At 46.2% G+C, this 27,190-nt stretch overlaps 1 protein-coding gene across 1 annotated transcript in view; it reads left to right on the forward strand.

Moving 5' to 3' along the window:
* Positions 1-24,966, forward strand: part of LOC106610733 (protein ELYS) — a 42,118-nt gene extending 17,152 nt beyond the window's left edge. Inside the window, exons 7-36 of the mRNA XM_014210254.2 lie at positions 1,070-1,154; positions 1,725-1,875; positions 2,134-2,266; positions 2,527-2,708; positions 3,202-3,263; positions 3,403-3,531; positions 3,705-3,795; positions 4,065-4,154; positions 4,426-4,566; positions 4,793-4,897; positions 5,104-5,200; positions 5,441-5,564; positions 5,742-5,798; positions 6,021-6,164; positions 8,222-8,412; positions 8,516-8,660; positions 11,583-11,714; positions 11,951-12,098; positions 12,385-12,535; positions 12,689-12,796; positions 13,006-13,165; positions 13,468-13,674; positions 15,031-15,904; positions 19,588-19,693; positions 19,777-19,889; positions 20,140-20,381; positions 20,534-22,574; positions 22,731-22,828; positions 23,134-23,213; positions 23,378-24,966. Of these exons, the coding sequence (XP_014065729.2) occupies positions 1,070-1,154; positions 1,725-1,875; positions 2,134-2,266; positions 2,527-2,708; positions 3,202-3,263; positions 3,403-3,531; positions 3,705-3,795; positions 4,065-4,154; positions 4,426-4,566; positions 4,793-4,897; positions 5,104-5,200; positions 5,441-5,564; positions 5,742-5,798; positions 6,021-6,164; positions 8,222-8,412; positions 8,516-8,660; positions 11,583-11,714; positions 11,951-12,098; positions 12,385-12,535; positions 12,689-12,796; positions 13,006-13,165; positions 13,468-13,674; positions 15,031-15,904; positions 19,588-19,693; positions 19,777-19,889; positions 20,140-20,381; positions 20,534-22,574; positions 22,731-22,828; positions 23,134-23,213; positions 23,378-23,567 (6,577 nt within the window). The 3' untranslated portion in view covers positions 23,568-24,966. The remainder of the gene's footprint in view (positions 1-1,069; positions 1,155-1,724; positions 1,876-2,133; positions 2,267-2,526; positions 2,709-3,201; positions 3,264-3,402; positions 3,532-3,704; positions 3,796-4,064; positions 4,155-4,425; positions 4,567-4,792; positions 4,898-5,103; positions 5,201-5,440; positions 5,565-5,741; positions 5,799-6,020; positions 6,165-8,221; positions 8,413-8,515; positions 8,661-11,582; positions 11,715-11,950; positions 12,099-12,384; positions 12,536-12,688; positions 12,797-13,005; positions 13,166-13,467; positions 13,675-15,030; positions 15,905-19,587; positions 19,694-19,776; positions 19,890-20,139; positions 20,382-20,533; positions 22,575-22,730; positions 22,829-23,133; positions 23,214-23,377) is intronic.
* The last annotated feature ends 2,224 nt before the right edge of the window (positions 24,967-27,190 follow it).

The following is a 27,190-nucleotide window of genomic DNA, read 5'->3' on the forward strand; positions in this document are numbered from 1 at the left end:
TCTCAACTGGCCTACCTGGTTAAATAAAGGTGAACTAAAAAGAAAAGTGGGTTCCCAGCCCCTTCCCCTAAGCTCCATACCCCTTTGGTGTTCACATGTCTGAGAGGACTAGATCAGTTGAAGCAGTATGGTGGAAGCTCCACATTTCACAGCTTGTATGCAAATGTAGCCTCGGTCCGGTAAGTGCAGTCGTGGTCGGCGGTCACATCACACTGTTCAAATCAGGATTTGCCTTTATTTTTGCATGAATACCCATGCAGTATTAACCACCTCTTGCAAATACATGACTTGGTGTATTTGCTGCCTTTTAATACACCCTCTCTCTCTCAATTTGCTTTATTGGCATTACAGAAAATGTACACTACCGTTCAAAAGGTTGGGGTCACTTAGAAATGTCCTTGTTTATGAAATAAAATTTAAAAAATGGTCCATTTTAAAATAACATCAAATTGATCAGAAATACATTGTTAATGTTGTAAGTGACTATTTCAGCTGGGAACGGCTGATATTTTAATGGAATATCTACATAGGCGTACAGAGGACCATTATCTGAGGCCCACTATGTAGATATTCCAGAAAACAATCTGCTGTTTCCAGCAACAATCATATTTTACAACATTAACAATGTCTACACTGTATTTCTGATCAATGTTGTTATTTTAATGCACCAAAAAATGTGGTTCTCTTTCAAAAACAAGGACATTTCCAAGTGACCTCAAACTTTTGAACAGTAGTGTACATATTGCCAAAGCGTACTAATTTACAATATTAACATCATTATAATATTAATAATCATCAATATTGCCAACGGGACAATAGTAACGGCAATAATCAAGGGTCAAAATAACAATGGCATAGAGGACAGATTGTTTGGTCTGTCAGACACTGTCCCTTATTTTATGGCAGGCAGCAATGTAGTGCGCTGCCAACCCACAGCACTCTACATCCTCCCCCAACAGGACGGGTCGTCTATTCTCAACCGAGGTCTTTGAAACCGTGAATAAGAGTTTCAGATTTGGGGAAATTACAGTAATTGTTTTATTAATATTTTCATTTTGTTTCTCTCTAGTGAGGGGGACGGGGTCAGCCTCCACCTGCTCCAGCTGGCCTTCAGTGAGAGGAAGTGTCTGGCCTCAGGGAAGATATTCTATGAGGTAACTGTAATATCAACCGTCTTCTAGGTTTTTACTTAGCTGCGTTCTTAGGCTGAGTTTATTCAAGCAGCCCAAGTGTTATTTTGCCCAATTACAGGGAAACGATCAGAATTGGGCTGCCTGTGTAAACACAGCCTTATTGTCTTCATCTATTCTGTGTAATTAGTAAATGGCCCATCTGTTCTGGTCTCTTTCGAGCCCCCAATGGTTACTGAATTGTTCACCTCAAGGATCTTATTCTTTCTAAATGAAATAAGGAGCTATTCCCGCGTCCAGCTGCGGATCGTGCTGGGTTCAACTTCTGTTCAATGCCCCCTTTGTTTGGGAAAGACTCAGTGTGGGCTGTCAACCGAATGCTTTGGGTCAAGTATTTGGACTGCTAACATGCTTTTAAAGCCCAAAAGCTTGACGGTTTCCAAGTTTCTCAGTCCTAAAGATTTAATTTAGTCACCTGTTATTCCCAATCACAACCATACTTCTTTCTTACTTGGACATATTAAAATGTAGTGCTTTCACTGCTTTGAGACCTTTTAAACGTCCCGTCGTTACCTCTCCCTCCCTCCCTCCTAGGGTCTGGAGTACTGTGAGGAGCGGTACAGTCAGGAGCTGAGCAGCACCGCCTTCCCCCGGAGGGCTCAGGCCACCAACACCCGCCTGCTCAGCTGCCAGACCATTGAGAAGTTCCGACACCACCCAGACCGAGACGAAAGTATGAATGAAGGTACCCCATCTCTTTCTGTTTAGGATTAGATTGGTATCTTATTTACCAGAGAATACTCTTTCTCAGTAACCTACCTGGGTGGTATTAACTTACTAGACACCAAACGGGCTCAAACGGAGACCTGAGCTTGTCCGTTGCGGAACACGGTGTACGGTGTGCACAAATTAATCTGACCCTAAGGGGAAAAAGGATGAATGTGGTTTTTGCTTTTTCATTGTGGTCTCTGCTGGTCCTAAGGCTTCCTTCTCTCCTCGTTAGTTGCATCTCCAGACACCAGCGTGTCCATCTTCAGCTGGCAGGTGAAGACCTATGGACAGGGCAACCCCTCCACCTACATCGGCGTCTTTGACATAAACCGTTGGTACCACGCACAGATGCCCGACTCTCTAAGGTAGCATTCTTCCATCTAAATATCCCATCAACAGTCCACATGTAAACGTGACCACGGTTGCCGCCTCAAATTTCGTGTTGTGCCCAATTGCCCATAATGCCAGGCGTTTATGAATCAGATTAGTTATTAGTTCTCTCACTCTTATGTTTCTGCATGTATTTTCACATATATTGTAGATTAGATTTTTACAAACAAGTCTACGTTCGGTGTCAATGTGAAGTTATTTGCAAATCAGCAATGGTTTATTTTGTGTGTGTCAGAACGGGGGAGTCTCTGCGCAGCTGTCCCTACCTTGCCGTGTGGTCTTTGGACAATGTGGTGGAGATGACGTCGCCCTGTCCCCTGCTGGACATCCTGGTGCACGAGCGCAGCTTGAGCCGTGGCCTGCCCTACACCTGCCCCCCACCAGAACAGTTCTTCAAACCCACCACATACAACTTCGGCAAGTTACACACACACACATAAATACCCACACGCTGCAAGAGCCTTTAGACCAGGGGTCGGCAACTAGATTCAGGGCTGATTTTGTTGGAGCGGATCGTCGGGGGGGGCACGGAACATAATTATAATAATGTGAACACTGCAAATTGACTAAAACTAAACCCAAAAAGAGATTGCTTTAAAAAAAAATATATTTCATACCCTGATTACATTTTTATATTGTGGGAATTCTTGTGAACAGATTTCTTAATCTGGAGGGCAAAATAAATCACTCGTTGGAAGGTTTTGGACCGCTTGTTGCCGACCCCTGCTTTAATAAACACCCTTACAGTAAAATGTTTTATGAAGGATAAGGCTTCAGTTAAGAAGAGGACTATGTTCAGAGACATTTGTTGCACTGAGTAATTGGAAATGCATGTAGGTCTTTGGAGCCATTTGAGATCAGTTTTGTAAATGTCTTTAACTTGCTAATTCGTTTTTTTCCCTTGGCACAGATGCAACCTGTTTGCTCAACACTGGCCTCGTGCACCTAACTTGCTCTGGCTATCAGAAAGAGGTGCGTTAACCCTAGTTGTCAGGTACAATGGATGTTTATCGCGTGTCACGACAAATTGGCTACACATCCTATCGTCATCCTCGTCCGTACAGTATCATTTCATCTTAGCAAAAGACAGTTAATGTGATTCCTGTCTCAGACTCTGAGCTTCCTGAAGAAGGCTGCTTCCTGCTCCAGTGACGTCATCTCAAACGGCTACTCCCGCTGCCTGATGTCCGGCCTGCTCTCCTCTCGCCTGGCCGACGTGCAGCCCTCCAGCCTCTCTCAGGTATAGACACCGCCTCTTTTCACAGGTCGCTCCTGTTTGCTCGACCAACTTTCTAGCGTCTAAAAGTTTAGGAACTATGTAATTCCGCGTGGATGCATTACGAGGTCATGGAAAAGCTCTGCGGTGAAGGTCGTTTTGCAAATGGGCCAAACTCTCTCCCTCTCTCTGCTCAGGAGGAGCAGTTGGACGCCATCTTGTCCACGGCGGTAGAGACCAGCTCCCTGGGTCTGATCACTGGCTGTATCAAACAGTGGACCGCTGAAGGTGAGACACCACAACACACACCGACACACTGTTAGTTAAATCAACCCTGGCTGCGTCTCATTACTGCACGGTGGCCTCCTTTCCTCATCTCCTCTACTACATATACACTGATCGGTAGACACGGGACAGGTGGAAGCCGGCCCAGAATTTGCTCGCCAAGCCCAGTTCACTCACATCTGTGCAGATGTAGATGAGGGTTATTTAGTTTAGGTTATTGAGATGTACCCCTAGATTGGATTTCTCTAAAGTAACATTTTTGGCCTTAACAGAGCAACCAGGCTCTGCGGTGAACCTACGCTACATTCTGGAGTGGGCCTGGGACAAGGTGGTTCACACCAAGGAAGAGCTGGATGGCATATGTGAGTTTTTTTCTTTTTCTTTCCCTGCTACAGTGATCAGTATGACACTGGTTGTCAACACAGCTCTTGTGGAACTGGTTTACATTAGATTATTTAACTCTCAGCTGCGTATTTGCTTGGTAACTGTAGCAGCTTGTGGCTGTGTTTTTAGATATTAAAAAAAATAAAAAGATTCTAGAAGCATTTATGGATTTCCAATCTTTTCTTGGCGCAGCAGATTTGGGATGTGTTTTCTGACTTCCGTCTTTCCTAACTGCGTGTCTCTGCCCAGGTGCTCCCCTGTTTGACAGCTCGTCTAACTTCACGGACCCCCAGACCCTCCAGCTGCTGCAGCACAGCCAGAGACTACTGGGGAACCTGAGCACCATCTTCCACTGTCTGCTGAGCGAGGCACAGGAACTCACTCAGAGAGGTAAAGCCCGAGGGGCACTGTTGTAGGGGGCAAATGAAATTCAATGGGAAGCTGGGCGGGTGCGTTGACGCGCTGGCCGTTGACCAAGCGGAGCAGCAACATTTCGAGAGGGAGAGACTGGGGCACACAAGTGCATGTGTCGGTGGCCTCCACTCCTCCACTCCTCAACACATTCACACGTCATGAGGTGTCAGAGTTGGGCATCATAGGGATTTTCTGTGTACAGGTTTGCTGGGACTCCTCAATAAGAACCTGGTGTCCAGCCTCATCTCCCAGTACGCACGGGTGGTCCTATGGTTCTGTCGGACCGGTCTCCTGCCTGAGGGCTCCGGTAAGACCGTGTGCTGTAGCAATTCAAACATCTGTCGTGTTGAGGTCAGACCATATTCCAGGGAACCCTTTTTGGAGACTAGTCTTCAGACCACTTTCATCATGTACACCAAAAGTAGTGGCCTTCATAGGTTAAAGGGCACCGTTTCAGATGCAGCCCTAGAGATGTCCACTGGTAAGTGGTAATTGCCCCCCCCCCCCATCCAGATGAGGACGCTGTGCAGATTTCCAGGCCGTTCTACAGCTACTCAGTTATCCAGAACTACTACACCGTCCGCAGAGAGGAGCTGCAGCAACTGGCCAAGTGAGTGCTGTTCACATCAGGCCGTTTACCTGCAAAGAGCTGGTTCAGAAGTAACAGTAAAACACCTCGACCCAAGACTGGAAAAGTTTAACTTCAGTTATTTTGTTATGTACAGTAATATTGGATATGAAGATGATTCTGTCTGTGATATTAGTGTGAACAGTCTTTGTGTTCTAAGCAATGCTGCGAATTAGACTGTTCTGGAAAGCTCTTCCGAATTAACCACCTGCGTCTGCTCAGGGGGAAGTGGTGTGCAGATTGCCTGATGATTGACGGCTTGGTCGCCCAATGCGGGGCTCGTTTGGTTGACCTGTGGAAACGAGATGAGGGTGGGACGGGACAGTATCCGCCCCCTACGCTACACGTAAGCATTTGGTACCTACACATTCTCACTCACTCACAGCCCAAAAATTATCACAATCCCACCTTGAGCCGACGCTTTGACTGATGCCATGGAATTTACATTCCGATGTGGAAATGTGACCAAAGCTAAAACAAACGCAGGTTTTGTTGATGTTCATCTTCTCTCTGCCGTCCACAGGGCCTGCTTGATATTTATCTCCTGGAAAACATTGATGAAACTGCTAAGCACGCCATCGTATCCTGATCTACTCTGTTTCCCACCGTCCATCTTATTTGACCACATATTCATATCCGGGTGTTGGTTTGATTTGTCCAGTCCTTACACTCCTAACCCACATTCTAGCACCTAGAATGTCCAGGTGGTAGAATCACCACACATGCACGCACGCACACACACCAAATAGTGAGACACAACACCCCTCCATTCTGTGTGTTTGAGCCTTAACCCCTCCCCCAGGTGATCTACCTGCTGCTGGATGTGATGTACTTCTCTAACAAGAGCGGGGCGTCTGTGGAGTCCTTCCCCAATGCCTTCGCAATCCCCATCGGCCTGGTCAAGCTGGTGCAGGGCCTCTGGCTGCTGGACCACCACGACCACCAGGTACACACACACACACACACACAACAATTAATGAGCATTGTCATACACTCCCATGTGGAATTTGTCATGTACACAGAGTAAACCAAACATTAGGAACACCTTCTGAATATTGAGTTGGACCCTCCTCCCTCCCTTTTTCACCCTCAGAACAGCCTTAATTCGTCGGGACAAGATGTCGAAAGCGTTCCACAGGGATGCTGGCTTATATTGACTCCAATGCCTCCCACAGTTGTCAAGTTTGCTGGATGTCCTTTGGGTGGTGGACCATTCTTGATACACACGGAGAAACTGTTGAGCGTGAAAAACCCAGCAGCGTTGCAGGACTTAAAACAAATCGGTGTGCCTGGCACCTACTTACCCGTCTTCTGTCTTGCCCATTCATCCTCTGAATGGCACACATACACAATCCATCTCTCAAGGCTTAACCTCACTAGGGTATGTGGGACGCTAGCGTCCCACCCGCGGGACACTCGCCAACAGCCAGTGAAATAGCAGGGCGCCAAATTCAAAACAACATATCTCATAATTCAGATTTCTCAAACATACAACTATTATACACCATTTTAAAGATAAACTTCTCATTAATCTAACCAGTGTCCGATTTCAAAAAGGCTTTATGGCGAAAGCATTGCATTAGATTGTTAGGGCAGTGCCTAAACAAGAAAAACCACACAGCCATTTTCCAAGCAAGGAGAGGCGTCACAAAAACCAGAAATACAGCTAAAATTAAGCACTAACCTTTGATCTTCATCAGATGGCACTCATAGGACTTCATGTTACACAATACATGTATGTTTTGCTCGATAATGTTCATATTTATATCCAAAAACCCCATTTTACATTGGTGTGTAATGTTCAGAAATGTTTTGCCTCAAAAAACTTCCGGTGAATGAGCACATCGATTTACAGAAATACTCATCATAAACGTTGATAAAATAAAAAACTGTTATTCAAAGAATTAAAGAAACTTCTCCTTAATGCAACCGCTGTCAGATTTCAAAAGTTTTACGGCGAAAGCACACTTTGCAATAATCTGAGTACAGCGATCAGACAACAACAACAAGCAATACAGATACCCGGCATTTTGGAGTCAACTAAAATCAGAAATGGCATTATAAATATTCACTAACCTTTGGAGATCTTCATCAGAATGCACTCCCAGGTCTACAAATGTTTGTTTTGTTCGATAAAGTCCATCATTTGTCCAAATACCTCCTTTTTGTTCTCGCGTTCAGTCCACTACTCCAAATGCAGGAAGCGCGCGCAAAATGTCATGACAAAAAGTCAAAAAGTTAGATTTACGTTTGTAGAAATGTCAAACGATGTATAGCATCAATCTTTAGAATGTTTAACATAAATCTTCCATAATATTCCAACCGGACGATTCCAATGTCTTCAAAAAAGAAAAGGAACACGGCTAACTCTCACGGGAGTGCGCGCCACTGAGCTCATGTCATTTTCTCAGTCATCTGATTCCTAGACCTCTTATTTTCGCCCCATTCACAGTAGAAGCATGAAACAGCGTTCTAAAGACTGACATCTAGTGGAAGCCTTAGGAAGTGCAAAATGAACCCTAAGTCACTGTATACTGTATAGGCAATCACTTGAAAAACTACAAACCTCAGATTTCCACACTTCCTGGTTGGATTTTTCTCAGGTTTTTGCCTGCCATATGAGTTCTGTTATACACACAGACATAATTCAAACAGTTTTAGGAACTTCAGAGTGGTTTCTATCCAAATCTACTAATAATATGGATATCCTACCTTCTGGGCCCGAGTAGCAGGCAGTTTAATTTGGGAACGCTTTTCATCCAAAATTCCAAATGCTGCCCCCTACCCTAGTGAAGTTAAAAATCCTTCTTTAACCTGTCTCCTCCCCTTCATCTAGTCTGATTTTGAAGCGGATTTAATAAGGGAGATAAATAAGGAATCGTGTCTTTCACCTGGTCAGTATTATGTCATGGAAAGGGCAGGTAGTCTTAATGCATATATTGTTATATTTCCTAGACTGATTAGTTGGTCGTGCTAAAACAGTCCTCCCTTTGACCCTTCCAGAACTCCCTGGAGCTTCTGCTGCACCCGGCCACCTCCCCGACCCTGTGGGGCTGGCAGCACGACCGCGTCCTGCAGGCTCTAATGTGCCAGGGGCAACACGGAGTCGCCCTACGCTACCTCCACGTCATGAAGCCCCCTCTCTCCTCCACTGCTCAGGCCCAACTCTGTCTCTCCGTGTTGCTACACAACAGGTGGGGGTGTGTTTCCTGGCATCCTTGCCAACAGTGACTGCGTTGTGAGTTTGGATAACATAAACGTGTGTGTGATCTCTCCTCCTCCCCTCCATGTGTGTAGGTGTCTGGTGGAGGCGTGGGCCTTGCTGAGGCAGCACTCCAACCGTCTGAACGAGGAGGTGTTGTTACGGTTCCTCTACGAGACCTGTCAGGATCTGGGTCTCATGAAGGAGCTGCTCAAACTGCCCCTGGGCCTCACTGAACAGGTACTATGCCATGTTCCCCCGGGTTTCCTTTCTGACAGGGTGACTGAAACCAGGAAGCTAAATTATACTGAACAAAAAATGTAAATGCAACAATTTCTAAGATTTTACTGAGTTACTTCATAAGGAAATCAGTCAATTGAAATAAATTCATTAGGCCCTCATCTATGGATTTCACATGACTGGGAATACAGATATGAAATAAAAAGTAGGTGCGTGGATCAGAAAACCAGTCAGTATCTGGTGTGACCACCATTTGCCTCATGCAGCGTGACACATCTCCTTCACGTTAAGTTGTTCAGGCTGTTGATTGTGGCCTGTGGAGTGTTGTCACACTCCTTTTCAATGGCTGTGCGAAGTTGCTGGATATTGACGGGAACTGGAACATGCTGTCGATCCAGAGCATCCCACACATGCTCAATGGGTGACATGTCTGGTGACTATGCAGGCCATGGAGGAACTGGGACATTTTCAGCTTCCAGGAATTATGTACAGATCCTTGCGACATGGGGCTGTGCATTATCACGCTGAAGCATGAGGTGATGGCGGCGGATGAAGGGCACAACAATGGGCCTCAAGATCAATTGTGTTCATTGTCAGTAGCTTATGACTGCCCATACCATAACCCCACCTCCACCATGGGGCACTCTGTTTACAACGGTGACATCAGCAAATCGCTCGCCCACACAACACCACACACATGGTCTGCTGTTGTAAGGATGGACATACTGCCAAATTGTTGTAAGGATGGACATACTGCCAAATTTTCTGAAACGACGTTGGAGGCAGCTTATGGTAGAGAAATGAACATGACATTTTCTGGCAGCATCTCTGGTGGACATTCCTTCAGTCAGCATGCCAATTGCATGCTCCCTAAAAACTTGAGACATCTTTGGCAGTGTGTTGTTTGACAAAACTGCACATTTTAGAGTGGGCTTTTATTGTCCCCAGCACAAGGTGCACCTGTGTAATGATCATGCCGTTTAATCAGCTTCTTGATATGCCACACCTGTCAGGTAGATGGATTATATTTTATTTCAGCTCATGAAACGGAACCAACACTTTTACATGTTGCATTTATATTTTTGTTCAGTGTATATTTCCTAAATATATAATGCAATATACACTGCTCAAAAAATTAAAGGGAACACTTAAACAACACATCCTAGATCTGAATGAAATAAATAATCTTATTAAATACTTTTTTCTTTACATAGTTGAATGTGCTGACAACAAAATCACACAAAAATAATCAATGGAAATCCAATTTATCAACCCATGGAGGTCTGGATTTGGAGTCACACTCAAAATTAAAGTGGAAAACCACACTACAGGCTGATCCAACTTTGATGTAATGTCCTTAAAACAAGTCAAAATGAGGCTCAGTAGTGTGTGTGTGGCCTCCACGTGCCTGTATGACCTCCCTACAACGCCTGGGCATGCTCCTGATGAGGTGGCGGATGGTCTCCTGAGGGATCTCCTCCCAGACCTGGACTAAAGCATCCGCCAACTCTTGGACAGTCTGTGGTGCAACGTGGCGTTGGTGGATGGAGCCAGACATGATGTCCCAGATGTGCTCAATTGGATTCAGGTCTGGGGAACGGGCGGGCCAGTCCATAGCATCAATGCCTTCCTCTTGCAGGAACTGCTGACACACTCCAGCCACATGAGGTCTAGCATTGTCTTGCATTAGGAGGAACCCAGGGCCAACTGCACCAGCATATGGTCTCACAAGGGGTCTGAGGATCTCATCTCGGTACCTAATGGCAGTCAGGCTACCTCTGGCGAGCACATGGAGGGCTGTGCAGCACCCCAAAGAAATGCCACCCCACACCATGACTGACCCACCGCCAAACCGATCATGCTGGAGGATGTTGCAGGCAGCAGAACGTTCTCCACGGCGTCTCCAGACTCTGTCACGTCTGTCACATGCTCAGTGTGAACCTGCTTTCATCTGTGAAGAGCACAGGGCGCTAGTGGGGAATTTGCCAATCTTGGTGTTCTCTGACAAATGCCAAACGTCCTGCACGGTGTTGGGCTGTAAGCACAACCCCCACCTGTGGACGTCGGGCCCTCATACCACCCTCATGGAGTCTGTTTCTGACCGTTTGAGCAGACACATGCACATTTGTGGCCTGCTGGAGGTCATTTTGCAGGGCTCTGGCAGTGCTCCTCCTGCTCCTCCTTGCACAAAGGCGGAGGTAGCGGTCCTGCTGCTGGGTTGTTGCCCTCCTACGGCCTCCTCCACGTCTCCTGATGTACTGGCCTGTCTCCTGGTAGCACCTCCATGCTCTGGACACTACGCTGACAGACACAGCAAACCTTCTTGCCACAGCTTACATTGATGTGCCATCCTGGATGAGCTGCATTACCTGAGCCACTTGTGTGGGTTGTAGACTCCGTCTCATGCTACCACTAGAGTGAAAGCACCGCCAGCATTCAAAAGTGACCAAAACATCAGCCAGGAAGCATAGGAACTGAGAAGTGGTCTGTGGTCACCACCTGCTGAACCACTCCTTTATTGGGGGTGTCTTGCTTATTGGCTATAATTTCCACCTGTTGTCTATTCCATTTGCACAACAGCATGTGAAATTTATTGTCAATTAGTGTTGCTTCCTAAGTGGACAGTTTGATTTCACAGAAGTGTGATTGACTTGGAGTTACATTGTGTTGTTTAAGTGTTCCCTTTATTTTTTTTAGCAGTATATTATGCCATTTAGTGGACGCTTGTATCCAAAGTGACTTACAACAGTGAGTGCATACATTTTGGTATTGGTGGCCTCAGTGCGACTCAAACCCAGAACCCTGGCGTTGCTCGTGGAATGCTCATCATAAAAATAAAAATAAAGACTTATTGTGTTTAGACGTTGTCCCTATCCCGTCCTTGAAGTGTGTGTGTGTGTGTGTGTGTGTGTGTGTGTATAGGAGTGCTTGGAGAGGTTCCTACAGGGTACAGGGGGTCTTCAGAACAGAGAGCTTCTGATGGTGCACTACCTGCAGCAGGCCAACTACGTCCCCGCCCTGCAGCTCAACCACACCCTCAAGATGAACATGGTGGTACGTACACATTTACATTGAATAAACTTCAAGTAAGTCTAACTCATTAATCCACTTCATCGTGCTCAAATATACAACTACAAATGCTGTAAAAAGTTGGAACGAGAACAATACAAGTGTTAGAAATAAGTAAATCAAGTAACGCCCACATGGGTTACGGTTGTGTTGAGACGACGGTTGCGTTATTGTGCGGTGTTTCTGTATGTTTCCATTCCGTTCATATATCGGTTCTCCAGAATGAGAGGGATCCCAAGTTGAAGGAGAGAACCCACACGAGGAACTCTATCCTGGACCAGTACGGGAAAGTTCTCCCTCGGGTCCAGAGGAAGCTGGCCACAGAGAGGTCTAAGCCGTACCATCACCCCTCCACCATCCTCAGACAGGGTACGGGATCTCACCCAACTTCTAGCTTCTCGTTAACTACTCTGTACACACACTTTCAGTGTTCAACAGACTAGAATACGCTTGACTTGGATGTTGGTGGTACTTTTGTTCGGATTCAACCATCAAGTGAATTGGATTGGAACACGTGTGTTTGTCACAGCGTTCTATTCTGTGGAACGAACTATGACCTTAAGCCTCTGTTTTGGATGCATTGATTCCTTTTGTATAAAATGGATGTTGCATGTTTTTGCGTGACCCTTGACTTCCTCGTGTGTTCTTCCTACAGTGTCTCGACCACAGCCGCTGTCGACCATCGCCAAGCGGTCGGCCAATGAGAACGTGCTGACCAGAGCCGCGTTCATCCACAATGTCATGTCGAAGATCGAGGAGGTGTGGGTGGGAGGGAACCCCACACCCCAGTCCTCCCCATTCAAGAGGTGAGATCGCTCGTTCTTGGACCAAACCCACCCCTATCCTTTTTACTTTGGCTCTGACTAAGATGTGAATGGTAAGTGGTGGAGATGGGGTTTTCCATCACTAGTTTTGTATCTCTGTTCATTGAATGGTTGTCCACTCTCCACACCACCCAGCCCCGGTGCAGCAGCGGTACTGTGTCCCAGCCCCCTGTTCCCCTCCCGGGATCTGCCCGAGGCCTTCGTGGGCATGCCCATCACCATGACCTCCAAGAGGAAGTCCAGGTACGACACGGGGCCAAACCCCAAACTTGAAATTTTTGCGTCTAATAAATCATACATTGATGTCAATGGGAGATGTGGGTGGAAGTTCTCGTTATGTACATGTTTCTCAAGTGTGTGCTTGTATGGAAGATGCTCTTTTCTATCGAGGGCTTTGACGTGATGGTTTTGATACATCTGACATGTTCTTAACTTCCTCTTCCTACCCCCAGGCTGCTAGAACTGGTGGTGCACCCCTCCTCTCAGACCACTCCCCCGGAGGGCTCACGGCCACTGCTGACGCCCCCCAGGTCGGCCACCTCCTGGAACCCCCCAAAAAGCATCAACAAGGCCCCCGAGCTTAGTCTGCTGCAGACCCCACAGGTGGTCAAGGTGAGACACCGACCAAGGGGAAGGGCGTCGACCGTCACCACTGTCACACGGGCTCTCACATCCATTCCAAGGTGCTGTTGAGGCTCACTGGAACGGGGGTGACCCGACACACCCTTGTTTTAGGATTTTCAAGCTAGGTTGGAAATGAACTCCAACAAGAAGTCACATGGTCTGGGATACCACTGTGCCTGAGACATGAGCTTGCCTGCTGCAGTCGGATACCATTGTAACATTTCCTCCATCTTGATTTTTTTTTTGTGTTTGAACGCCACTGTCTGCATGGTTGTGTTCTCTTTTCGTAGCGAGCGCGAGCGCTGGCGGCATCCGGCCCCGTGTTCTCGGCCTTCACCCCCCAATCCATCCTGAGGAGCAGCTTGCGCCCCATGGCCACCCCCACTGCCTCCCCTGGGCGCACTATCACCCCCCCGCCGCACCCTAAGGAGAGCCGCATCACCTTCATCAAGGAGACAGCCATGTCAGAGAAAGGCCCCCGCCGCTGGAGCAATGGGGTAAGACACCCAGACCACTGGGACTCATTTAGCAACATAAAAATAAATGATTTAACCTTTATTCAACTAGGCAAGTCAGTTAAAACTTCTTATGGATCAAATCCCGTTTGCGGGATCGATTTGACAGCATCCGGTGAAATTGCGTAGCGCGAAATTCCCCAAAAATGATTTTAAATATTTAACTTTCATACATTCACAAGTGCAATACACCAAATTAAAGCTTAACTTCTTGTTGATCTAGCCACCGTGTCAGATTTCAAAAAGGCTTTACGGCGAAAGCAAACCATGCGATTATCTGAGGACAGCACCCCATCAAACAAACACATGACAATCGTATTTCAACCCGCCAGGCGCGACACAAAATTCAGAAGTAACGTTATAATTCATGCCTTACATTTGAAGAGCTTCTTCTGTTGGCACTGCAATATGTCCCATAAACATCAGAAATGGTCCTTTTGTTCAATGAATTCCGTCGTTATATCTCAAATGTCAATTTATTTGGCGTGTTTGATTCAGAAAAACACCGGTTCCAAGTCGCCCAGCATGACTACAAAATATCTAATAAGTTACCTGTAAACTTTATCCAAACATTTCAAATAACTTTCCTAATCCAACTTTAGGTATTTTAAAACGTAAATAATCGATACAATTTAAGACCGGATAAAATGAAAGTGGAGTGAGCTTCAGGTCACCCGCCCCAAACAAAACAGTCCACCTGGCTATACACCCAGAAAGGAAATGGCTACTTCTTCATTTCTCAAAAGAAAAACATCAACCAATTTCTGAAGACTGTTGACGTCTAGTGGAAGCTATAGGAACTGCAAGCATATTTCTATTAAAACGGGCTTGCCATAGAAAACCAATGGAAAACAGATTGACCTCAAATGTTTTCCCTGGATGGATTGTGCTCGGGGTTTCGCCTGCCAAATCATTTCTGTTATACTCACAGACATTATTCAAACAGTTTTAGAAACTTCAGAGTGTTTTCTATCCAAATCTACTAATAATATGCATATCCTAGCTTCTGGGCCTGAGTAGCAGGCAGTTTACTTTGGGCACGCTTTTCATCCGGACGTGAAAATACCGCCCCCTATCCCAGAGGTTAAGAACAAAATCTTATTTACAATGACGGCCTAGGAACAGTGGGTTAACTGCCTTGTTCAGGGGTGGAATGACAGATTTTTACCTTGTCAGCTCGGGGATTCGATCTAACAACCTTTCGGTTACCGGCCCAACACTCTAACCACTAGGCTACCTGCCGCCCTTAGAATTTTGAGATTTCTTCTTGTAAACTAACATGGACCGTTCAGATACTTATCCCTTGTGTGTGTTAATGATTTCTGTTATTTTATACAGATCGCAACAGAGAATGAAATTAGTTTGCTGACCAGAGGCTCCCCACTGCCCAAGGCTGGACTGATGGCCTGGACATCACACCCTACAGCTGCTGCTGATGAGGATGATGATGGAGAGTCAGAGAAGGGTGAGGTGAAGGTGACACATGTGAAGTTCTTGCCACCACCGGTCTGCAAGCCCTCACCAGAGAAAGGAGACTCTGAGAGTGGCTCCTCTGGCCAAGAGGTCGTTGTTGTAACCACGTTGCCAGGACGACTCAGCCTGGGCCTGGAAACGAGCCAGGCCTCTGTCCTATCAATAGACACCACCCTTGAGTTCCATGATGCACCTCTCCCTGAAGACCTGGAGAGGGAGGAGGTGCTTAAACAGCCAGCCAATGAAGTCGTAGACGAAGAGGAAGTGGTGGTTAACCTCAAAACTCCAGCAGTACCAGAAGTCCAGCCCCCACAGGTGGAAGTGCAGCCTGCAACAGCCAATGAGCCAACTCTCCTCCAGTCTGTGGAGGAAGGGCAGGAAGAAGACCAGGAAGTAAAGGAAGAGGCAGTCAACAGCCAAGAGGAAGTGGCTGTAGATCAGGAGTCAGACCAGGAAGTAGAGGAGATGGAGGTTAACCCCAAACAAGAAGAACCTGAGGCTAAACAGGATGAGGAAATTGTAGTGGAACCAAGGCTCACACAGGAAGTAGAACGGACTCCAGACACGGAAGTGTTTGAGGAACTGAACCTTGACCAGAAAGAGAAGCCCAACCATGAGCCTGCGGTGGAGACTGCAGAGCAGCCAGAGGTGGTGGTGATAGTGGTAGAGGAAGAGACTCAAGAGGATGAATCACAACCCACTGCACCAATTGAACCAGTGGAAGCCATGGAACATACAGGTAAGGGTTCCCCTTGTGAGGACTCCGCTAGGAAGAACTTACAGCTGCTCCAGTGGCCAAATTTAAAAACATTGCATTCATGTCCTGCTTGGTTTCAGCTCTGTGAAAAAAAAAATATATATCTCTCAATCACACACACACACACAGTGGGGGGGAAAAGTATTTGATCCCCTGCTGATTTTGTACATTTGCCCACTTACACGGAAATGATCAGTCTATAATTTTAATGGTGGGTTTATTTGAACAGTGAGAGACAGAATAACAACAACAAAATCCAGAAAAACGCATGTCAAAAATTTTATAAAATGATTTGCATTTTAATGAGGGAAATAAGTATTTGACCCCTCTGCAAAACATGACTTAGTACTTGGTGGCAAAACCCTTGTTGGCAATCACAGAGATCAGACGTTTCTTGTAGTTGGCCACCATGTTTGCACACATCTCAGGAGGGATTTTGTCCCACTCCTCTTTGCAGATCTTCTCCAAGTCATTAAGGTTTCGAGGCTGACGTTTGGCAACTCGAACCTTCAGCTCCCTCCACAGATTTTCTATGGGATTAAGGTCTGGAGACTGGTTAGGCCACTCCAGGACCTTAATGTGCTTCTTCTTGAGCCACTCCTTTGTTGCCTTAGCCGTGTGTTTTGGGTCATTGTCATGCTGGAATACCCATCCACAACCCATTTTCAATGCCCTGGCTGAGGGAAGGATGTTCTCACCCAAGATTTGACGGTACATGGGCCCCGTCCATCGTCCCTTTGATGCGGTGAAGTTGTCCTGTCCCCTTAGCAGAAAAACACCCCCAAAGCATAAGGTTTCCACCTCCATGTTTGATGGTGGAGATGGTGTTCTTGGGGTCATAAGCAGCATTCCTCCTCCTCCAAACACGGCGAGTTGAGTTGATGCCAAAGAGCTCCATTTTGGTCTCATCTGACCACAACACTTTCACCAGTTGTCCTCTGAATCATTCAGATGTTCATTGGCAAACTTCAGACGGGCATGTATATGTGCTTTCTTGAGCAGGGGGACCTTGCGGGCGCTGCAGGATTTCAGTCCTTCACGGCGTAGTGTGTTACCAATTGTTTTCTTGGTGACTATGGTCCCAGCTGCTTTGAGATCATTGACAAGATCCTCCCGTGTAGTTCTGGGCTGATTCCTCACCGTTCTCATGATCATTGCAACCCCCCGAGGTGAGATCTTGCATAGAGCCCCAGGCCGAGGGAGATTGACAGTTCTTTTGTGTTTCTTCCATTTGCGAATAATCGCACCAACTGTTGTCACCTTCTCACCAGCTGCTTGGTGATGGTCTTGTAGCCCATTCCAGCCTTGTGTAGGTCTACAATCTTGTCCCTGACATCCTTGGGGAGCTCTTTGGTCTTGGCCATTGTGGAGAGTTTGGAATCTGATTGATTGATTGATTGCTTCTGTAGACAGGTGTCTTTCATACAGGTAACAAGCTGAGATTAGGAGCACTCCCTTTAACCTCTTGCATCTAGACGTTCCGCCAGCGGGACCCCGTTCTGCCAGCGGGACCCCTAGCCAACAGCCAATGGGATCGCATGGCGCAAAATACAAAACCAACTAAAATACCACAATTCAATTTTCTCAAATAATCAACTATTTTACACCATTTTAAAGATAAGACACTCGTTAATCTAACCACATTGTCCGATTTCAAAAAGGCTTTACAGCAAAAGCAAAACATTAGATTATGTTAGGATACAACCACAGCAAAAAACAACACAGCCATTTTCTTAGCAAGGACAGCCATTTTCAAAGCAAGGTTAGCCGTCCAAAAGCACAAAACCAGCTAAAATTATGCACTAACCTTTGACGATCTTCATCAGATGACACTCCTAGGACATTGTTAGACAATACATGCAATTTTTTGTTCCATCAAGTTCATATTTATATAAAAAAAAAACATTTTACATTGGCGCGTGACGTTCAGAAAATGTATTCACCTCAAAATGTCCGGTGAATTTACAAAAATACTCATCATAAACGTTGACAAAATACATAACCATAATTTTAAGAATTATAGATACAGTACTTTTTTATGCACCCGCTGTGTCAGATTTCAAAATAACTTTACGTAGAAAGCACATTGTTTAATATTCTGAGTACTGAGCACCATGCTATTCAGTTAGCCATCCAGCCACGGCATCCACAAAACGCTGAAATATGTTACAAATATTATCTTACCTTTGCTGATCTTCGGCTGAATGCACTCGGAAGGTCTCCCACTTCCACAATAAATGTTAATTTGTTCGATAAAGTCCATCATTTATGTCGAAATAAATCCGTTTTGATGGCGCGTCCAGATCCCCATTCCAAAATGCATCTATCCACCGTCGACGAAAAGTTATAAAGTTCCCTCAGCGTTTATAGAAACATGTCAAACCATGTTCACAATCAATCTTTAGGGTGTTATAATCGTAGAATTGCGATTAATATTCCAACCGGACAATAGCAGATTCATTACAGAAGAAAAAGAAAAATGGCTAATCCTTTGTGAGTGCGCGCGAGGTAAGGCAATGACGTCAGGTTGACCACATACTATTCCGGGTATTATTAAATCAAATTGCATTGTAGAAGCCTCAAACGAGGTTCTAATGACTGTTGACATCTAGTGGAAGCCTTAGGATGTGCAATATGACATCACAGACACAACATCATTTGAAATGACTACAACCCTCTGAGGTCCTGGTTGGATTTTTCTCGGGGTTTTGCCTGCCATATGAGTTCTGTTATACTCACAGACCTCATTCAAACAGTTTTAGAAACTTCTGAGTGTTTTCTATCCAAATCTACTAATAATATGCATATCCTACCTTCTGAGTCTGAGTAGGAGGCAGTTTAATTTGGGTACGTTTTTCATCCGGCCGTGAAAATACTGCCCCCTATAGTGAAGAGGTTAAGAGTGCGCTCCTAATCTCAGCTCGTTACCTGTATAAAAGACACCTGGGAGCCAGAAATCTTTCTGATTGAGAGGGGGTCAAATACTTATTTCCCTCAATAAAATGCAAATCAATTTATAATTTTTTTTTACATGCATTTTTCTGGATATTTTTGTTGTTATTCTGTCTCTCACTGTTCAAATAAACCTACCATTAAAATTATAGACTGATCCTTTCTTTATCAGTGGGCAAACGTACAAAATCAGCAGGGGATCAAATACTTTTTTCCCCCTCTGTGTGTGTGTGTGTGTATATATATATATATATAAATTCTTTAAATTTATATATATATAATTCTTCTCTCGGGAGTAGTCTTGAATCAAAGGGAACACCCAAATTGAGCGTGCATCCAGCACAAGGTTGAGGTTTTCAATTGAAGGGATAGGTTAAAATGACCCAAGACGATCAAAAATATTAAATGGTTTTAGGGAGTCTTGCACAGTTTAGAGCTTCCACACAGTACAAGCCAAGGGCGCAGCCATTTCAAGTGATTTTTACTTTGATAATGTGCAGAGGGCCTGTGAGTGGAGCTCAGTGCAGGGAACTCTGATATAACCACAGTGGGAAAAGCTGACAGAGCTAAACCTAACAGCATCGGATATGAAGCTGAGATGAGTTTTACACGGAGAAGACTGATCCCGATGCAGTTGATTTTAAACCTATGCATAATGATGATGACCTTGTTGAACCCCTCTCTTGTGCCTTCTCCCTCCCTACCTCTTGTAGATCTGGATGAGTTTGTAGAGTGCCATCTATTTGGCAGTGACCTGTCTCCACCCCTGATCCACTCGTGCATCCACGAGACTTCTGACAACTGGACCTCCTTCAACAGGTGAAAACGCATCCCAACAACAGCATTGGGTGTGTATGTGTTTACAACTATTCGTTGATATTAAACCTCTCTCCCCTGTGCAGTGAACCGGTGTGTGGCGTGGTAGAGGAGGAGCCTGCCCTTATAGCCGGCCCCCCGGCCTTCACCACCCAGAAGTCTGTAGCCTCGTCAGACCCCACCGGCACCGACTCTCACTGTGAGTGACCCCTTGCCCGTGACCTTTACACCTTGACCCTAGGTCATGCGATCAGAGATCTAACGCAGGCCAACTGAACAAGCTACAACCACAAAGGATTATGTGTTCTGATTGGCCGTCTGCGGAGTTGGCACCTCTCGGGCCAATACTGACCAATAATGGTGTGGTAATGTTCAGAATAGCTTGTTACTTTTTGTTGTCCTGTATCAGTGACTCTGTAATTGATGGATCTCTTCCCTCCTCCCTGTAGCTGTGGTGAGCCTGAACGACAGTGAGGAACTCTCTAGTGCTGCGTCGGAGGATGAAGAGGAGTCATCGTCAGACGCCCCTGCTGAGGACTCTGGCAGTGAGGTGGAGATCATCGAGGAGGTGCAGGGGAACGGGAGGCAGCGAGCCCCCCTGCCCCTACAGCCACACTCCCAGTTCCTGTCTGACCTATCGGAGCAGGACGCAGCAGTGCTCTCATTGGTCAATCCAGAGGCAGACCTCAAGGTAAAGCAGTCTTATGAAATTCTAACTCATGCATATAAGTGTTGTGTAGACCTAAATACTGTGGGTGACTGTTCTCTCTTGTTTTGTGATTGTTAACCTAGATTGTGCTCTATAAAAGTTCTCATGCGTCTCTCGGTGTGTTTCCCCTACAGATGGTGGAGGACGACATGGACGGGGAGGTGCTGATGATCAGGCTGGGGGCAGCAGGAGACGAGGGGGTCTGCTACACGGAGCTGAAGCCCTCCACCACCCTGCTGGTTCCTCTGGAGCTGCTGGAGGCGCAGGGGCAGGCCCTGGCAGACGGAGTCCGTCTGGGGCTAACCGAGGTGGGGGAAGGCAGTGAGCCGGAGGTACCCCTCTCTGAAGCCCACAGCAGCTTCTCTCTTATGCTGGAGGCTGAGGATGGGAATGCAGACACTGTACCACTGGAGGTACCACTAGAACCCACTGAGAATCTGACCGCAGAGGGAGGGTCTGACAACCCTGCTGCTGACCCGGAGGTCATCTGCCTGGGCACAGACAACCAGGACATCCCCCTTGCTGAGGTTGATCCCCAGGAGGAACAGGGGGCTGAGATGGACACCCTGGAGGGGATGGACACCTTGGAGGCAAACTTTAATAGCCGGACGGAGGCAGAGACTGATGGACCTGAGGCTTTGTCGGAGGAGAATGTTCCTCAAGTCACAGACGTCCTACCTGAATCCTGTGAGGCGGTGGCTGAAGATGAACTGACCGGGACTGAACCAACCAGATCAGCTGAAGATGGAGATGTAGACGATGTAGAAGAGCCTTCACCAGTCCTGGTTGAGAACGAGCAGCCCGGCAGAGCGAGGAAGGGAACAGATGAGGTGACCATGGAAGAGGAGACTGTCCCGTGTGCTCAGAGTCAAGAGGAGGAGATGAAGGCTGATGTCGTTGAGCTGGACGCCGAGAAAGAGATGGAGGAGCCTGTCACTGTCCCTGCAGACCAGCCTCTGCCTCAGGTAGAACGCAACGGACCCATCCAGTCAGACAACCATGAACCTGCCCAGGGAGAAGCCATAAACAATGTGGCTACCCCTCAAACCGCAAAGCCCATCAAGCCTCGCAACATCCAGTCTGAGTCTGTGTCTGAAACCTTGGAGGTCAGGAAAGCCCCGTCCACCCCGACGCGCAGGGCCACCATGCAGAGGAAGGCGGTGAAGTTCACCTCAGTGGAGCCAGAAAGACCTGGGTCAGAGGGTGACGAGAGGCCGGCGGGACAGACTGAGATGGAGACGGACTCTCAGGTCCCGGCCACGCCCAGACGGATCACCAGGAGTGGCCGTCACGGCCAGGACTCCAGAGTTCCCGTCACCCCTCGACGGAGCGCCCGGAAAACCGAACGGCAGCCAGAACCCGAGCCTCGGAGAGAGGAGGAGAGGAAAGGAGAGGAAGAGGTCTCGGTCCTCATCACAGAGGCTGCTGTGGTCATCTCCAAGCCCACCCCGGCCAAACGGCGCACCCAACAGAAGGCCACTCCGAGGATGGGAACCCGGCGGACCAGGAACACCCAGGTAGAGGGCGAAGAGGAACCCACAGCCATGGATGAAACAGCCAGCAAGGGGTCAGCGCTGTCGGTTACACGCAGTGCTAGGAAGAGCCGAACTGGAACCAAGACCCCAGCCACCCAGACTCAGCCAGCGGTCCCTGAGGAAGAGAAGCCAAACGATGAAGAGGACAAAAAGCAGACCAGTAGTCCAGGCAGGGTGACCCGCAAGTCGACCCGAAGGGGTGTGACCCTCGCCCTCTTCACCAAGGAAGAGGAAGTGTTCTCCGTGGACCCTCCCCGCAGCCTTAGGAAGACGAGGGGCGAAGGCACTGCTGAGAAGACAAAAGATGCCCCTGTGTCGTTCTGTCGACCAACCAGGAGCCGCCTGTGGAACCACCAGGAGGAGGACCTGCCCCTGTTGGAGACGCCCCTGGAGGTGGACTCCGGAACGCCTGTGGCCGACGCCCTCATCAAGAGACTCCACGACGAGGAGGCCAAACGGGAAGTGAGTGAGACCTTGGTCGTCACGGAGATGGTGCGAGCCAATAGGAGAGGTATCAAGTCGCAGGGTCAGCGGGCGCCCTCTCCACCCCCGATTGTGGAGGTGATGGTGTCCGAGGCCGACCAGGGAAGCCCTGTCAGGGATTCATTCATCTACTCACCACCTCGGAGAAGAACTAGAGGTAAGGAGCTCCACGTCTTCACCACAATCAAATCAAACTAATGGATTTTATAAAGCCCATTTTTACATCAGCAGTTGTAACAAAGCGCTTTACAGTAACCGGGCCTGGACCACCAGGCTGTTTCTTACGTTTGGCATGACCTTCTGTCTGTGACAGGTAGGATAGCAGAGTCGCCCGGTCAGAATGACGTGTCTGCGCCACCCATTACTCGTACCAGGCGACCGAACGCCAGCGCAGCACGCCCTGCTAACGAGGTCAGTTGATCACATCCTTTAGACTGAAACTAACCGTTAGACGAGACATAGGACTGGCCGTGTTTCATTTTCCTCCATAGCCTCCATGGTGGTGATGACGGTGGCTCCGCCTATCCCTCCAATATGATTAGTGGTGCCTTTGCCATATTTTGCTCAATTATCCCGTCCTCTCAGAGCTGTGAACACAGAAGGAGCTAGAGGTTGAAATGGAACTGGGATGTGGTCATTAGGTACACGTCAGGTTGCTGTTGGCCAAAGTCATATTCAAGCTTGGTCTCTTCTGTGTGTAACTTCCTGTTGCTCAGGACAAGAACTCGTCAGGAGAGGATGTGGAGATCGAGATGGCGGCTTCTAAAACCAGAACAACCAAGAGACGAACAACCAAGTAAGTCCTCTTGACATGCAGCCCTCTGTTTTCTCTGTCTGTCCTCAGAATAGCACACCATCTGCAATGTGAATGCTTCTACCCCACTCCCTCGGCTTTGATTGTTCCAGGAGTCACAACACGATGACTGTTTCTCTCTTATTTTCCCCCTGACTCTCCCTCAGGCCCAATGCAGCCCCGGCGTCCCCTACCCCAGCCAAGGTGGATCTGATCTCTCCCATGCCCAGCCCAGCCGAGCGTGCCACGAGTAGGAGGGTGGTGGAGGAGAACGAAGCCCCCCGGATGAACCTCCGACGTAAACGAGTGCTGGAGGCCATCTTCCCCAAACCAGTCACCCGCCGGAAGAAGCTATGATCGGATGACATTTTCACCCTGAACAAAACTACAGCATCAACTTGGGAGTCTTCCAGACTCGGTCAGAACTCATGGGGTGCGTCTTCATCTCCTTTCCTTCATCTGAACTGCTCTGAAAAATAGGATTGGGGGGTATGGTGCCTACTGGGTATTTCCAATACATGTCAATGCAGATGAAGGAAAGGAGACGGAGAGGAATCCACTTTAGACTATAGAGATGCACCCGTGGACTGGACTCGTATCTTTCCTTGAAGCTTTTACCTCTACTCCTAGGAAGCGATTTTATTCTCCTTTCTTTTAAGAACTTTTGCAGCCTGCTGTTTTATATTTAAGAAGACAAACAAACCAGTGGAGAACATTTTTTTTAATGAATAATCAGATTTCATTTGGGAGATTGATATAATAATTTTATATAAATTATTGTAATGTTTACAGGGAGGAAGACCGGTATTTGAACAACAAAAAAAGAGTGATTGGTTTTAATTTCTGGAGAATTCGTACATTTATATGATTTGATGGCTATGTTAATGGTCTCTTTTGCTATGTTATGAATAAAGTTGAATACTTGTGAATGATCTGTTGATTTTATTTGTAGTGCAGAGCCGGCCCTAGCCACTAAGAGACCGCTTAGGGCCCCGCGGCCGCTAGGGGGCCCCGACCCCAATTTTATTGATAGGGGTCTCAACTTAGTGGGGGGTCTCAACTTACTGTTAAGAGTTACAATAGAACAATACACAAGGTGTAATTTCGAAATGTGGTTGTCCCAAAAAAATTCTCTGTCACTCAACTAGCCCATTTCACACCTACATTTGTTTAGATTGTTAAATTAGACCAGCTATCTAAACTTGTAGTAATCATGGTTGAATTACTGATCGGACACACAGGGAACGTGCCCAGGGGCTGTGACCTCCAGGGGGCCCCCCTTGGATTTCGTTAGTCACTTTCATTCAGACGTCATATTAATATGGCATAAGAGCATTTGTTAAATGACTGACTCAAATGTTAATGTAATTCATACAGGGCAAAATGTGTACAATTGCAGGAAGTTAACCGGCTTGGGCCGGTTCTGTTGTAGCTTTTCAATAATGTTTGTCTCATAGTCATATTGCCGATGTCAGCCTTAAGACAATTTTGTAAAGTTAATTAGCAGGTTTTTTTTGTTTTTTTAAAGATCAATTCACACTAATTTGTGTTTGGTGTTATTTTCCTATAATGTACTGTATCACTAACATGTACATAACCTGCACAGTGATCCACTGGGGGTGATCAGGCTTGTTGGCTTTGAAGGTCATTTGACCAGCCGAATGCTATTTTCAGATGAATGTAGAATGTTTTATTTTCAGTGACTTTGACAATATGGTAAAAGCAGAAGTATTTCATTAAAAGTGGGCTGAACTTACTGATTTTTCGCCTCTGTTTCAATCGTCCTCATTAGGAAATGCAACTGAGAACGAGATTTGGGTCTTTGAGGCATGCTTTGATGTGGGTGTCTCTTGAGTGTGTTCACATGTAGGAAGCGTTTGTGCGTGCACTCTGGGGGAAAAAAACAGTACACATTAAACATGAAACCGTGTAACCTGGTATTTAAAAAAAATATATATATAATTTTGGATTGATTTCGCCAATTAGCTTCAGTGGGCCGGTGTACAACCATAGTTTGACTTTGGATAGCCTATCTGTGGGGCTAGTTGGGGACGTCAATATATTACACAATGTAAATGGGACTATTTTCATGTTGTACACTTTGTTTTCTCAAATGCTTTCAATATTTATAATTGAATTACTACAATTTATAGTTGATTTTAGGTTATTTCATTGAAATTTGGGTCTATGGAAATGTTTAAATAGTGTCCCATGTACAGTCATTTACTGCTGGTCCCTAACTAGTGCCATGGGGTCAGTGTGCTGAGCATTACAATCGTGTTGCATGCAGCTGAGTTCTGAATTGATGATTACTTTGGTGCTGTGGCTATGTGGGCAGGATTTAAATAAACCAACCCAAAGAATTTATGTACCCTTCATTCCGTGACTTCTCCTAATCTCGCAAATCTCAATTTGGGATGATTTACTTTGACCAACATTTAGCGTATTAACACTTTAGTACATTTTGACTAGAATAAATATTTCTGACTCATCGATGGGCAGTTTTCAATTTTTTTCTTTTCAGTTGCTCTTTAAGATGTTCATGTCTCTGTCCAATGTTCTGCTATTGCCAGTAAGCAGCAAGTACTAAAACTGGATCCTGGATGGCTAGAAACCTCGATTGTGTTCATCTAGTAGTCGGACACAAGTATTTGAATTGTCACACCAACCAGGTTTCCATCCAACCTTTTTATGCGAGTAAAAGTACATGTTGGATAAACATGTCATGACAGGCCTGATGGAAACACATTTGTCGATAAACTTTCCAAATGTGGACAAAACAAAATACGCTAGACCAAGGTGGGATCTTTTTGTGTCATTAAAATGTATTATGTGAGAAATGTTTTAGTGCTTTTATGCGCAAATATTGATTATAATAATCATACCAAATGAAACGGAGTCACGCACGCGATGACGTGTGGTCCAACTGCAACTCGTCGGGAAAGCATGCTGTTTATTAGGATACTAATGAAATAAACGCTAAACAGGGTGGTAAAAGTGCAAGGTGATGAGCTTGATGCTCCTTTCCAAAAAATATCGAGGTTTTTATTCTAGTGACATGATAATCGATGCTTGGCTGTCGTTTGAAAAATATACTTGCTCTTTTGTCCATAATCTCATGTAGGGTGTATATTTGTATTTCTTATTCAATACATGGTAATTTAACAGCAAAAGGTATTTTTATGTGCACTACGTCATCACGCACATCGTCAACAAGTCAATTTGATATAAACTTATCTGGTGAGCAAATGCGCATGTTGATTTTATGCAGCTTTTTGAATATTCGCCTGAAAATCTGTCACCAATTGGATGGAGTCCTAGCTACTGACTCATGAACAATTAAGATCAGGGTCAGGTCGAGCTAAAGGTTTTACATGAGAGTAACAGGGGCGGTTCTGGGGGGGGGGCACAAGTAACCCTTGTGGCCCCCCTAAATGTGGAGTATGAAACAATTTTTGCTATCGCTCTTTTTTACATCCGTTATTAGACAGTGGCAACGCGGAACACTAATGATTATGAACATGGTCTTTTGCCTGCTAATGCCTGCAATGCAGTGAAGAAAACGACATGACAACAATAACGTCTAATGTAACTGGCCCCTCTAACAGTACAACTGGCCCCAGCTTGACCCCCCCAGTTGAAATGGTCTAGAACCGCCACTGGAGAGTAAAGGGGTCAATCATGAGTAGGAAATTGGTCGTAAATGCTGAGAATAGATACATTTTACTCCTACTTTTATGGGTAAAAATAAAAGCTATTCATAAAGCCTCTTTAGTCATAAGATTCCCACCTAGTTTACAGATATTTAGGTGACCTCATGAGCAGGGGCAGACTTAGTGATTTGGAAGTCCCGCCCTCCTATTTTTTTATGGGTTTTATAGTTACGACTAATTTAACTGTAACAATGTATTACCTTGTAATGTGCCATGAACACAACCAGTCATTATGTTTTTGATCTGATTGTCACTTCAAAAAGTAGG

This window comes from Salmo salar, chromosome ssa09, assembly GCF_905237065.1.
Source record: "Salmo salar chromosome ssa09, Ssal_v3.1, whole genome shotgun sequence".
In the NCBI taxonomy this organism is placed as follows: domain Eukaryota; kingdom Metazoa; phylum Chordata; class Actinopteri; order Salmoniformes; family Salmonidae; genus Salmo; species Salmo salar.